Here is a 13,318-nt window from a genome sequence, read left to right on the forward strand (position 1 = left end):
TAATTTAAATAAAATTGCACAAAATCATCAATCTTTACCTGAATAAATGTAAACAAACTAAATTATGTAAGATTAATATTTAGTTATTTAATTAATAATATTATCAATTACCAAAAATGTCCAATGTAATCATCTTCAGTTTCCCAAGGTTGGCTCAAACTCATCAAACCACTGCTGCTTGAAAATAACTATAAATACTTTTAAATGACCCCAAGTTTACTGGGTTTGGATCATACCACATTCCTTTGCAATCTTGTAAATTTGAATTTTCTCATAAATTGACCACAGCGTTATAAGGTTAGATCAACCTCACCTCACCATTGACACCACTCATGGCTTCCCCCATTATAATCTCAGAAGATCTGGCTGTTCTTATAAATAGATCACACAATGCTTGTTTGGATTAACATCAACTTCCAACAGATATCACTTACAAATTTATGATTTATAATATGAGAATGTCAGAGCTGTGTGTGTGTGTGTGTGTGTGTGTGTGTGTGTGTGTGTGTGTGTGTGTGTGTGTGTGTATATATATATATATATATATATATATATATATATATATATATATATATATATATATATCAGCTCTTTCAATGATGGTCCCATGTAATATTTTCATATGAATAAAAGGGAAACTGCTCCAGCACCTCTTTACACCCTATATGTGATTTGACCTCAGTAACTTATTTCTGAGTTTAGTTTACAAAATACTGTTTTGTAAATCTTATTCACACTATGCTTCAAAATGAAAGTTTACATGACTTGTGATCGACATGTCATTAGCCAATACACAACTAGTTTCGCAGTCAGACCCGCCCCTCCTTGTCACATTCAAATGTTTGTTAACCAAAAGCTGAAAACAGTAAATTCAAACCTTCAAACGGGGCTCCAACTTGTATACCGTCTATCGAAAACACACTTATCCCAAGCCCCAGTTTGATTTAACTGGTCATTCTTGGGCAATGTGTTTATGTAAATAACCAGTGCTAAATGTTTTCTATTGCTTTCCATTGTATTACTAACAAAAATCTTAGAAAAACAATTGCTTTCAACTTTTTCAACTCAGAAAGTGAGCTCATAGTTGGATTTGACTTTCCCCTCAAAAATTAAATGCAACAATGAACCTGCACAGCCATGATACAACCCTGGCCGTTGGTCACATATTCTGTAGCATAAAATTGTCTTTCTTTTGGCTAATATTACCAGACAATGCAGATGCAGACAAATTGCTCGTCACTGGCAATATGCTATCTGAAGCCATATCAGTATTTGAGTCGTGAAGTTTATGTTGGAGTCTGTTGGTAATTAGTGGGATATTATTGGCTAGAGCCAAACAAGTTTATAAATAATCATTATACCATTTAGGAGCAGTGTATCCTATGGGGGAGTGACCCTGTTTAGCTTGAACCTTTACTTTTAGAACTGTGTAAACTTAACACACACAAAGAAAGCTACAGAATGAGAAAAATCCCAAAAGCATAATAGGGGTGCTTTAAACTAAAGGTGCTATGTAATGGAAGGAAATTCAAATTAATTGTATATATAAATAAATATATATGTTTTTTAAGCTGAGTTGGCATTAAAAATAAGCCAATAATAACCTTACAGAAAACCCTAATTTTAAGGCAAGAATACAAAAATATTCTTGCATGAAACTTTTTGTTTCCATTATCATACTTAACATGTGGACAAGTTACAATACAACGATCTGCAGACAATTTGCAGCACTCACGATGTGCAGAAGTGTATGTTAATGTATGAAAATCCCCAGTCAAATTTTGGGAACTCCTTTATGAATGTACACCAATAAAAAAAACCAAACAAAAAACAATTTAATCATTAAATACAAAATACTCCAGCCAGTGATTTGTGCTATAGTTTCAAATGCTGGTCTGTAGAGTCAATGCCTGTGTACTGTTGCATTCTTCAAACTCATAATAGTGTTCACATTTCGAGAGTGTTCCTACGTACACCTTAACACTGTACTCAAAGAATTTCAGCAGCAGGACACTTCAGAGCAACTGATACACAAAAAACAACATAACACACACAAAGAAGTTGGTGAAAACTGAGCCGAGCTACAGCAAAGAGAGAAAGAGGTTGGAATGGAAGTTTGACTCAGTTGTTCTCGAACAGAGAAAGCAGATCATCACTGCTGTTGTTGGGAAGGTCCGGAGGGCCCAGATAGGACAGCAGCTCATCTGGGTTGGTCAGCTCAGGAAGAAGCTTGATGACAGATAATTAAGGAAAAAAAATAGACACTTAAAATGTTTTTAAAATTAAATAAACACTGAAAGTTTGAGATACAGCAATCTTATTAAAACTGTATTCAAATCTTTATATACACAAACAAGAACTAAACTTCTTGTTTACCCCACTCTTTCTGTGGATCATGTTCATATTTCTGTTCCTTTATGGGAAATGTTTTGCTACACTATGTTTATACGTTTTTATGATTTCTTTACTATTCTTTTTTTTTTTTTTTTAAACTGAAAATTTAGTACGACATCAACAGGCCTCTACTCACATCTAGCGTATGATCTGTCCCCTCTCCTACAGGCAGTCCCGGGCCGCTCAGACCAAAGGTGCCTTCGCTCTGTCCGAGGGTATTCTGGGTATTGGTGCTCCGCTGTGGCAGAGGGCTGCTAGTGTCACACAGACTCGGGTTACTGTGCACACCTGAGCCATGCTGCTGGAGGATGTTATGAGAGTGGTCAATTTGTCCAGAATGAGCCGTCTGACAGGAAAAATAAAATAAAAAAGGAAACAAGAAGGGAATGCTTATTTTACAGTATCACATGGACAACATTATTCACCACAAATAATACAATAACGAAGCAGCTGCATGTGACAGGATTTGTTTTAGTGGCCGATGACTGTAAGTGTGAGCAAACATGTTGTTGATGACAGCCAAGCGCAGAGAAGCATGATTATAAGCTGGATGCCAAATGATTCAAACCAAAACAAATAACTAACCAATCAAAAGGCAAACACTCTTAAAGCTAATTGATAACTTTTAAAATATTAGGGGGAAACTTTACATTTTGTCTATTTTGCCAAGCACTTTCATGACCATGAAAGGTGTGCATTATTTTGAAGTCTAAAATCAGAAAACTGCTCTCCAAAAATAAAGAACATTAAACTTTTACAAAACACTCTTTTTTTTCTCACTTTTAATGAGGCAGTGAGAGAACAGTGTGTTACCCAGGAGCTCTAAGAGACCATAAAAGACTTTATATACTTAAATTTACCATAACAGTTCTGCTTACTTAACAGTTAATAATAATCCTCATCTATCTTATATTGGGGCTTGGTGCAGACCTCAGTTCATCCTCTATGTGAAAAAAAGCCATTTTAGCCCATTAAGGCCATGCTCCCACATAAGCCCACATTATTTCTGATGGGCTGCCCTTTGCAAAACAAGACCATCTCTGAATTGAGGATGGGGCCTAAGGGTACATCTTTCGCCATTTTACAATGCTGTGATTGCAGCCATTCCCCGACTCTCTGTGAATGGTACTCGTGGCCATTGATCAGTGGTTGTTGATAAATGGTCATGAGAATTTGCATAATTATGATAAAGGAACTGACCTCCCAGCCCATTGTTCCTTCAGTTGGCTGGTTTCAGTCATTATGCAAATGTACTGTTTATAAGATTGGGGAAACCTGCAGTCAGCTGAGACTGAAGAAGTCACTTGGATGTGTGATGAAACGTTTCTCCCACAAAACGCTACGTCCAGATGAACAGAATCAACTTTTGGAGAAGTGGGGTCACTGCCAAACGGTGTGGGTGAGAAAAAACAGTGCACAATATCCACTCAGTAACATCCTATTACAGCACTCATTGGTTAGGTTAGCCGTTTACTCCGTTCATAATCTAAATCAGGAGCGTCAAACATAAGGCCCAGGGTCAGAACTGGCCTGACAAAGACTCAAATCTCCCCCACTGAACAGCTTTAGAAAATCTAAAGGAGGGTATCAAGCTTGGACTTTTAACTGTATTTTTATATCTTATATAGCTTTTCCTGTTGATAAAGCTCTCCCCCATGGACATTAAGGTTGGGCGACGTAAAATTTTTCCAATCGTCAATCCAGTAAATGACGACAGGCGATAGATTTGTGCAAGTGACTTTTTAACAGGCAGAGCAATGTAATCATGCACGGACTGATTTGCACATTTAGAATTTATACGTTTTGTTTGGAGGGAATATTTTAACCTTGTTTCAGCATTAATATAGCTACTTTTTGGATTATTCATTTATTTATTTATTTGAGATGCGCCAAATCACACATAAGACTTAACATTACGTTGAAGATTTAAATGTTTTTTAAAAAGTTTGGATTTAAGAGCAGGAATCTCTGAGATAGAGGTTTTCAGTTGAGAAAACATAACAGACAAAATAATTTGAAACAAGAAGTCAGACTTCCAGTAGCTTCTAGTAGCTAGCCCTAAGATAAACTACTATGTGTGCTTCTTCAAGTAATGGACTGCATCAATTAGGGTTACATAAACAACAGTACAGTATATAAGAAGCCTTTGACTGTGGTGCATTTATTCTTGTTTATCGCTGAAGTCTACTTAGCATCAAAGGAAAATACCTGAGGAAACTGACCCTAATTCTCATTGCTGTGGCCATAAGGTCCCTCTTTTTTCCTGCCCGTTTATTTACATATATATTAATTGGGTATTAAAGATATCCAACCTGCTCAGACTGATAAGGGAGTGGAGGTGGTGGTCCAGAAGGTGCATACTCTCCTAGTATTGGGGTCCCAGGAGTGTTGGGGAAATCTGTAAATCCTGGCTGGTTGGAGAATCCCTGATTCCCTACAACAAAAATAATAGCAAACATTATTTCCATTGAGCAAATAAAAATGGGCCAGTAGATACTTTTTTTCCCTGTTGCATAATAGTACTCAAGGCAACAGTGGAGAGAGAAAACTTCCTGCTGAAGAGTCAAAGAGCATATCTTTATTGCAGTGCTTGTAATATTACTTAGGTCACCTCACATCTATCTTCTATGCTTGTCTATAGTTTCTGCAATGATGCACAATATATATCATGAGTTACAAGTGGGGATAGCATGGAAACCATGGAAACTTCATTTTCTGGGCATTTCTGACCAAGCAAACAGTCCTCTTTAAAATGGTATCAATTAAAGAAAAAAAAAGCTGTCAAAGAAAGTTGCACCGAAAAAAGTAGATCCAGCAATACATTTGTCAGGCTTTTAAATCCATCTGATTAGAATCAGTGGTTCCACATCAGATCAGGGCTCTTAAACCATTTTATAAATCAAAATTACGTTTTTCTTAAGACCTATTTAAAATCTCAACCAAAAAAAAATCTTGACATGAAATGGCTATTTAAGACAGCTTTTTTGGTATACAGCTCTTTAGCAGTGTAATCCCTATAATAATCCCTTAAACCACAGGGTATGGATTACTGGTATGATAATGGACCGGTGTGGTAAAGTGAATTTGGGAAAGTGTTTCACATCAAGTAATTTTGTGTTTTTACATCAGTAAAAATAAATGAAGACACATAAGCTGCTACCTTAACTCATTTGACTTAACAGAGTACTAAACAGACCTTATTTGATTGAGGGAGCATATTAGTTATTGTTATTTATCATTTTATAATTTTTATTTTTAATACAGTTACAGTCATGTAGGGCTTTTGTACTGAGCACTCAAAGCACTTTTTTAAACATGTATCTGGGCAACATGGGTTCAGTATCTTATTCAAGTATAGGTTGACATGTAGGTGGGAGTATCCAGGGATCAATCCACACTTTCTAACAGTGTTGCATCGGTTAATTGAAGTTTGTGGGCATGTCTTTATGCACAGTTTTTTTAAGGTCTCAACTTTGGTCTTGTTGTCCACAGGACATTGTTCCAGAAGTCTCATGGTTTGTTCAAATGCAAATTTGGAAAGTGAAGTAGTGTTGCCATGCTCTTTTTAGTGAGATGAGGCTTTCTGTACTTGTGCAGTGTTTTTCTAATCTGATTGTCATAAACGTTAACATGCTAACTCTGCTCTGTAGTATCTCAGATGTAGCTCTTGGGCATGGTGCCATTTCTCTGAGCATTGTATGACCTTGGCTTTTTGGGGGAAATTTGTTGGAACGATCACTCCTGGAAAGATGGCAAACTGTCTGTTTTCTACTGGGGAAAAGCTTCAAATTGTCTGGAAAAGGCCTTTTAACCCTTCTGAGAAAGAAAGAGAGAGAGAGACAGACGGACGGACGGACAGACAGATAGCAACAATTGCTACCTTAAAATCATTGCTGGCTGATATCTTTCCTCCTTGGTATCGTGATAATAGATAACTGTCACAATTTGTAAATGATACAGACTAATGAGTGAGGACCAAGAATGCTATATCATAGGTAGGCAGAAAACGAGCCAATTATTAAGGCTGGAAAAATGTAAAAAAGCATAACACAAATCTAATGAGGAAACCGTGACACTAAAATCAAACATGCAGGCAGCCGCCAGTGCTACTCAGCCTCCTAGTAATCTGAGAAGGTAATTTCATTTCATGGTGCAGGTATTCATTGCCACTCGCGCAATTAAATTCCTTGTGTGCAAATTCAACATCCTGTGTGAATAGAACTTAGCAGCTACACGCACAAAGAAGCCTTTGCACACGTGAGTCTGCTTTGTGTGTATGGGTGCAGCTTCACACTCTTGTGGGTAGCTTTTGCGCTAAAAGCTGCTCGCTCAAATCAGACTTTTCACTGTCTGGATGCGGAGCCCAAAGGAAGAGGGGTCCTAAAGTGAATGGTCACTTTAATGGAGGTTATTGCATTAAACAGAGTTACACCATGGCAGCAACTTAAGTGTTGTTTTAAAATGTATCTGTTTATAATTTCGAAAATAAAGTTTGCTCTTAACAACAGTTGCTGTTTGCTGTGCAGCAGTGGAAATACTGGCAACCGGTGTTGGTCAAGCTACTTGAAAATCGTAATTAGATACTAATTACGGATTACTTCTCCAAGAAGTATTCCGTAATTATTTTTTACATTTTGATCTTGGAGGTTAGGTGGGTTAGGGAATGTGAATAAAATGGAATCAGACTTAAACTGTAACAAAAAAATCTCATTATATTTTATGTATGTTAATTATAACCGCCTCTCTTCAAATTATAACAACAACAAAAAAAAGTCCTCTTTCATACCTGGCCGACTGTACTCTGGGGTGTTCCTGCCTCCTGCATTCAGACTTTGGTAGGGGGATGATGCTGGGCCCAGAGCAGCAATCATTTCCATCACATTTGGTAAGACCATGTGACTTGGACTGACTGTGCGACAGCGTTTGAGGACTGGTCCATCAGGCTCCTCTTTTATGTGAAGGTCAGGTTTAACAGGCACCGGCCTCCAACCACATACTGGGTCAATAGTGATCTCCTCATAGTCTGAACTGAGGAAGGGAGGGAAGGGTGAGACATGAAAATTGAGGACATTAAATAACAAAAATAAATAAAATGTGGAGCTTTTATCAAATTCTGTCCATTTCTAATATCATGTGTCCATAATTCATTAAATGCAGTTTTACTTATATAGCACCAGTTCCCAGCAACAGTCATTTTAAGGCATTTTATACTATGATGAGCTTCCAATATTAAAGAGAGAACCCAAACCATCTGATGATTCCCAATTAACAACACTGGAGTGATGAATGGAAACTAATGCTCCTGTTTAGATCCATCACTTGTTGTCCTCCACTTGTTCTGTTTCCTCATGTTTTTTAAGGACACACCACACAGCATGTTAAGAAATGCCAATAATAGCTATTTCTGCTAATAGCGCTTTTGGAATCCTATTGTTGGTGAAAAAAAAACTATTTTATGTCTTTCAAACTATGTTATCTTTGTCATTTCTCATAAATTCAACTAAAATGTGAACTAATTAAGTGTGTTTGCAATGGTCTGCTATTAAAGTACCTAAAAATACTATTTAAAACTGGTTCTTGGCTTAAGTTTTCTGTTATGTGTAGCGACAAGACTAGTTCATTTCATGAGTTGGGTGCCTTTTTTACACTTGAATGATTCAAAAGGTCAGAGCTAAGTTGTTCACCGAACAAAAAATAGTCCTCTGAAAATGGTCAAGTAAAGACTGGGCAAAAAGTATGTGAAAAAGCAAAACTTTAAAAGATTTTAAAAGAATAATTGGAAGCAAAATATAAAGAAATAAAAGGTGACTCAACATTTTTGTTGTGTGTGTGTGTGTGTGTGTGTGTGTGTGTGTGTGTGTGTGTGTGTGTGTGTGTATATAGCATTATTGTGAACCTTGTTCTTTTTAACCACAAAAATGTAGTGAACTGAAAATTGGCAAGCTCTTTAGATAGCAGTTTATCATTTTTCAGGATTATGGCAAATAAAGAATTACTTTGTTTTTTGTTAAAAATGACAGCAGTACAGAAGTGCGTATATCAATTAAATTCAATGTCATTTTACTTGTATATATCAACGGTAGTCGTCTCAGGTACTTTATATTGTAAAGACTGTAGAGACATAAAGAGAAAGCACCAACAATCAAACTACCACCTTGGAGCAAGCACTTGGTGACAGTGGGAAGGAAAAACTCCCTTTTAACAGGAAGAAAGCTCTGGCAGAACCAGGCTGGGGGAGTAGCAAGCATCTGCCATGACTGCTTGGGGGGTGAGTATCATGACCCAGTGGTATGGAAATACCACTGGTTAAGTAACTATTTACAGTAACAACACTTACTTTTGGATATAGACAAGAATCCCAAGCATATATTGGTCAACCTCCAGTCCTTCTAGCAAAGCTGTTTTACTGTGAACAAGAGGAGCAAACAGCTGGTGAAAACTTTATGCTGATTACTGATTATGAAAAAAGGGCAACAAGTCATTGTTAATGCACTTACTTGCAAACAGGGCATCGCCAGGTCCCTCTTTCACAGTTTAGCTGCAAATAGGACTCCAGATCAAAACACTATAAAAAAAAGATCAAAGATTTCCACGTTGAAAGAACTCCACCGAATTTATCTGGAGGTGTAAGTAATAAGTGCACACATGACCTTACCTGTATGTGCCTGCAGTCATGGCCTCTGGCTGGCAGCTGGATTCGTTTGAATGTGATGGGGCATTTGAGAGAAACTTTAATAGCCGTCTGCTCCACTCCATCCTCCCCATTCAGACCAGGGGTTCCAGGAATGGTGCCACTGCTGAAGTTTCTTTTTACTGAAACAAAATGACCATAAAAAAGAAAAAGATGACTACCCGAGTGCTCCTAGTACTCCTTTGAGGAGAAAACTCTACAGCCGAAATAGACAAAGATTTTTCTGTATCAATGCTGGTGTGAAAACTGTTTGTCCTGTACTGATCCCCTTGCAAAGTTTCTTTCAATAAATCCCCAAATCAGTTTTCTTTCAATGGTGAATTTTATTTTTCACAACTGGAAGTCTACAAAGTTAGCTCCTTCATTCTTAATTTTGTATTCTCTGTAACTTAGAAGGTAGAATGGGTCATTTACTAATCAAACGCTTTGTGGTTTGATCCCTGACTATGATAGTTTGCATGCCAGATATCCTTGGGGAAGCTGCTAATCCCAAAGCTGCTATTTGATGCATCCACCAGAGTATGAATGTTAGATAGAAAGCACTTAGACAGAAAAAAGTGCTTGTATGAATGTTGAATGAGACATGTTGTACAAAGTGCTTTGAGTACTCAGTAGTGCTATGCAAGTACCAGTCCATTTGCCAGTTGCTACTTTTCACCAATACTGAATACAATAAGGAATTCGGTTCATAAACTATCGTGTCCAATGATTAGCATTATCATATCTCTAGACTATAAGTGTTAATTGTCTCTCTGCTTTTCAAATCTATTTCTTCACATATCCTGCATACTTTTAAAAAACCAAGGTGGCTATGGTAAAACTGGGGTGGCTGTAGCTCAGGCGGTAGAGCAGGTCATCTACTGATTGGAAGGTTGGTGGTTCGATTATCCTTACTAACCCCATGTTGCTCTCTAATGCATCCATCGTAGTGTGAATGTGTATGAATATTAGATAGGCACTAACAGCTTAGAAAAAGTGCTTGTGTGATTGGGTGAATGAATTACTTGTATAAAGTGCTTTGAGTGCTCAGATAGGATAGAAAAGCGCTATATAAGAACCAGTCCATTTACCAAAACTGTTCAACTCGAGGCTTAGTCACAGAACCTTGGTAATCAATATGCGACCTCACAGCTAGTGTTGCATAAAATACAAATACACATACACACTATACCAAGTTGTACAGGGCTTCACTGAATGAATGCACAGTGTTAAGTGGAAACCAGTGGGCCCTGCTATAACTGATGAGGTTGATAACTCACTCTTTGTAATGCAGTGCTCGGCCGGCAGCAGTCTCTTCTTCATCAGACCCTGCAGAACAGACCTGACAGATGGCCGGTGCACCAACTGTAGAACAAACAGGTGGGACTGGGGACAAAGAGACATGAGGGGCAAACAGGAGTACAAAATGAGGTTAATTCATTAGTTCAATGTAACATACTGTACTAAATTTTCTGCATTTCTGTGACTGAGTCAGGAAACAGTCACATCGAGGAACTTACACAGCAGCATGCTGTCACTGTGATCTGTACAGTGTTGCGCCCTGGCTGACACACTTGCTTTAGATACAAGGGCTTGTGGGAGGTTTTGTTGTCACCTCTTTCAATGGACAGAGGAGTTGCATTAACACTGACCTGATGAAAATGAAGAAGAGAGAAGAAGAGAAAACGTCAACAAAATCCTGGCAAATTAATTACCACCTTTAGAAGATCCCTTCTAAAGGTGGTAATTAAAGTTGAAATGTGGGGACAGTTACCTCTTCAAAATGTTATCTCAAGAACTGTTTATAATTAGTCACAGGAAACCAAACCAATAAATACAAAACATATCCAGCTATCTCAGCTATCTCTATTATAGACCACTGAGTTTTAGACCATCAGTGTGATGACACAAAGTTTCCCCTTTCATATCCATTCAAATGCCTCTTTAAGGGTTCAGACTTGGCTTCAGGTTTAAAGTAACAATTCGATTTAGGGTCAGAGTTTAGTGCTTAGTCTAATCGTTAAACCTATGAATAACAGACATATGAATGCACTGATAATAAATGTCCATACAAAAAGCCAAACGTACATACGTGTGTATATTGACGTCCACAAATATATAACAGATATGGATGCTTACTTGCACAGAGGCAGGCCAGTTAGTGTTCATTTGTCTGTCTTCGTGGTGGTAACACTTAAACTGCAGCTCTAAATCTGGCCTGTGGAGGGAGACACAAAACAGCTGTCAGGGGAAAAGACTGGGTGGGGTTGTCAGACATTCTTCATTTGTTTTCTTTCTGCTGTTTTAAATTGCTCAGGAAGAGAGCAATTTATTTACATATCACACCACAGTCAAGCACAGTGTCCCTCAAATATTTTCAAAAAGAACCTATAACATTTTTTTCTTTTCTGTCATATCCTGGTCCAATGGTGGATGATATTAAACATGGTCAGTGTATGCACAAGTAATCTATGTAAGCCAAAGCTCAGGCTTCAAACTGTTCCAAACACTGTTTCTCACTTTGTTCTGCTCTCGTCATGTGACTGCAGTGTCAGTCTTTATACCTCATCATTAGTGTTTTGTAGACAGAGTCTCGCAGATGGAAGGCGTGGTTGCTGACAGCCAGGTTGTGCTCCAGTCTGAAAGGCTCCAATACTACACCATCTCGTACAGGGAAAGTCAGACGCAGGTCGTCACTGGGGTTACCTTGAATGAAAAGTTGCAGTTTCTGATGCATCAGTGAATTCAAGGTCTATCTGGTGCCTTGACAGACAACTGAGGCACGAGGTTGTGATCCCATTTTTTCAAATAAAACAGACACTTTTGTTTATGCCTAATTTTATCCTGAGAGGAGTCTGAAAGGAAACAAAAGTAACTGTACCTTTTTAGATGAATACTAAAAACCTCTGACCTGCACGTGTTCTCATTTACATTTTTTTTGTGATCAGTTGTTCTTTTGTGGATACAATGTTTATGACTCAATCAATTTTTAATTAAACATTTTGATGTTTGTTTGTTTTCTCAATTGTTAATTATTCTTCTACTCTGTTATTAACACTGTGAGAGCTGAGGTAGAGGCAAGTTTTCAGTGCCATTCATCACAAGATTAAGGAAATGCTACAGAGCCTAAATTCAAGTAATTTGTTATTTCCAGTCAAACTTCATCTGTATATCATCTTTAGCAGTGTACTTACTCTGTGGCAGCTGAGTCTCACCTGTAACGGGCTGCTGGGTGTTGATGTTGGCTTTGGTTTCTGTTGTAAGGTAGGGGGGTTTGGTTTCCTGGCCTGGAGAAAGGTAGGGAGGTATGGAGGTCCCCGGTGTCATTGGAGGGGTAGGATTCCCTCCCATTGGTGAGGTGGGATACCCAGGAAGCACCCCACCCCGAACTGGCTGAGAGACGAGGATGAGGAATATTTAGAGCATCAAACCTAACTAAAAAGTATTTTCGGTACTTCACTTGTTCCACATTTTGTCATGTTACAACCTTATTACTAAATGGATTAAATCGATTTTTCACCTCTCTACATGCACAACCCTATCTAATTTAAGCACATGTTGTTCTTTAATTTAAGTACTTTAACTTAAGTGCATTAGAAAAGTTCAAAAAGCATCTAGGACAGAAATAACTGCATTACACTTCAGAACAGAACTTCGGCTCTTTGTAAATACCTGTACAGACAGCATGCTAATGCTAAGCTAGTCAAGAACCCTGAGTAATATTAAAGCTGACTGAATTCTAACCTCAGCAGCCAGACGCTGAATTTCAACAGGCAACAAAAGCATGAGCATTCAGGTTGCAGCCTGAATACCTTTCTCCCTGTTCATGTTTCTACAGTAGAATCACTGCGGTGATTGCTTTGAAGCGTCTTTGTACTGGTTTTCTTCTTTACTTTATACTGTTAGCTTGTGTAAATACTGAGAGACAAATCATGTGTCCTCATTAGGAAAGGGATTTATGTTAGTGTGTGGGACTGTAGCCTATAGATTCATATTGTTAAATGCTAATTATGAGACAGTGATTTTCAGATAATTTCACAGAGAACCATGAAAGTAATGTAACGAGTAGTGACACAAAATACTTTCTTCAGTGTGTAATTAACTAACTACTGCATAACTTAAAAAAAATTTCTCTTTGTAATATGTGTAATAAATTTTTGGAGTAACGACCCCAACATCGATCATAACAAACAGGGGCAACATCTCCATCACGCACAAAAATTTGACAGCATGCAAATAATTGCACGACTGTAA

At 37.9% G+C, this 13,318-nt stretch overlaps 1 protein-coding gene across 8 annotated transcripts in view; it reads right to left on the bottom strand.

The window, feature by feature from the left end:
- Positions 1–1,319: 1,319 nt before the first annotated feature.
- The window catches only part of LOC146666537 (zinc finger MIZ domain-containing protein 2-like), a 32,769-nt gene continuing 20,770 nt past the window's right edge, over positions 1,320–13,318 (bottom strand). For all 8 annotated transcript variants that reach the window (XM_085414646.1, XM_085414644.1, XM_085414648.1 and 5 more), the window contains 12 exons: positions 12,280–12,457; positions 11,629–11,770; positions 11,204–11,282; positions 10,585–10,716; positions 10,345–10,450; positions 9,050–9,207; positions 8,892–8,959; positions 8,732–8,800; positions 7,181–7,422; positions 4,707–4,828; positions 2,531–2,740; positions 1,320–2,229 (listed from right to left, as the gene is read on the bottom strand). In XM_085414646.1, coding sequence (XP_085270772.1) covers positions 2,122–2,229; positions 2,531–2,740; positions 4,707–4,828; positions 7,181–7,422; positions 8,732–8,800; positions 8,892–8,959; positions 9,050–9,207; positions 10,345–10,450; positions 10,585–10,716; positions 11,204–11,282; positions 11,629–11,770; positions 12,280–12,457 — 1,614 coding nt within the window. In that variant the 3' untranslated portion in view covers positions 1,320–2,121. The remainder of the gene's footprint in view (positions 2,230–2,530; positions 2,741–4,706; positions 4,829–7,180; positions 7,423–8,731; positions 8,801–8,891; positions 8,960–9,049; positions 9,208–10,344; positions 10,451–10,584; positions 10,717–11,203; positions 11,283–11,628; positions 11,771–12,279; positions 12,458–13,318) is intronic.

This window comes from Rhamphochromis longiceps, linkage group LG7 (assembly GCF_057381845.1).
Source record: "Rhamphochromis longiceps isolate RC_006_pf linkage group LG7, R_longiceps_female_GT1.1, whole genome shotgun sequence".
NCBI classification, from domain to species: Eukaryota; Metazoa; Chordata; class Actinopteri; order Cichliformes; family Cichlidae; genus Rhamphochromis; species Rhamphochromis longiceps.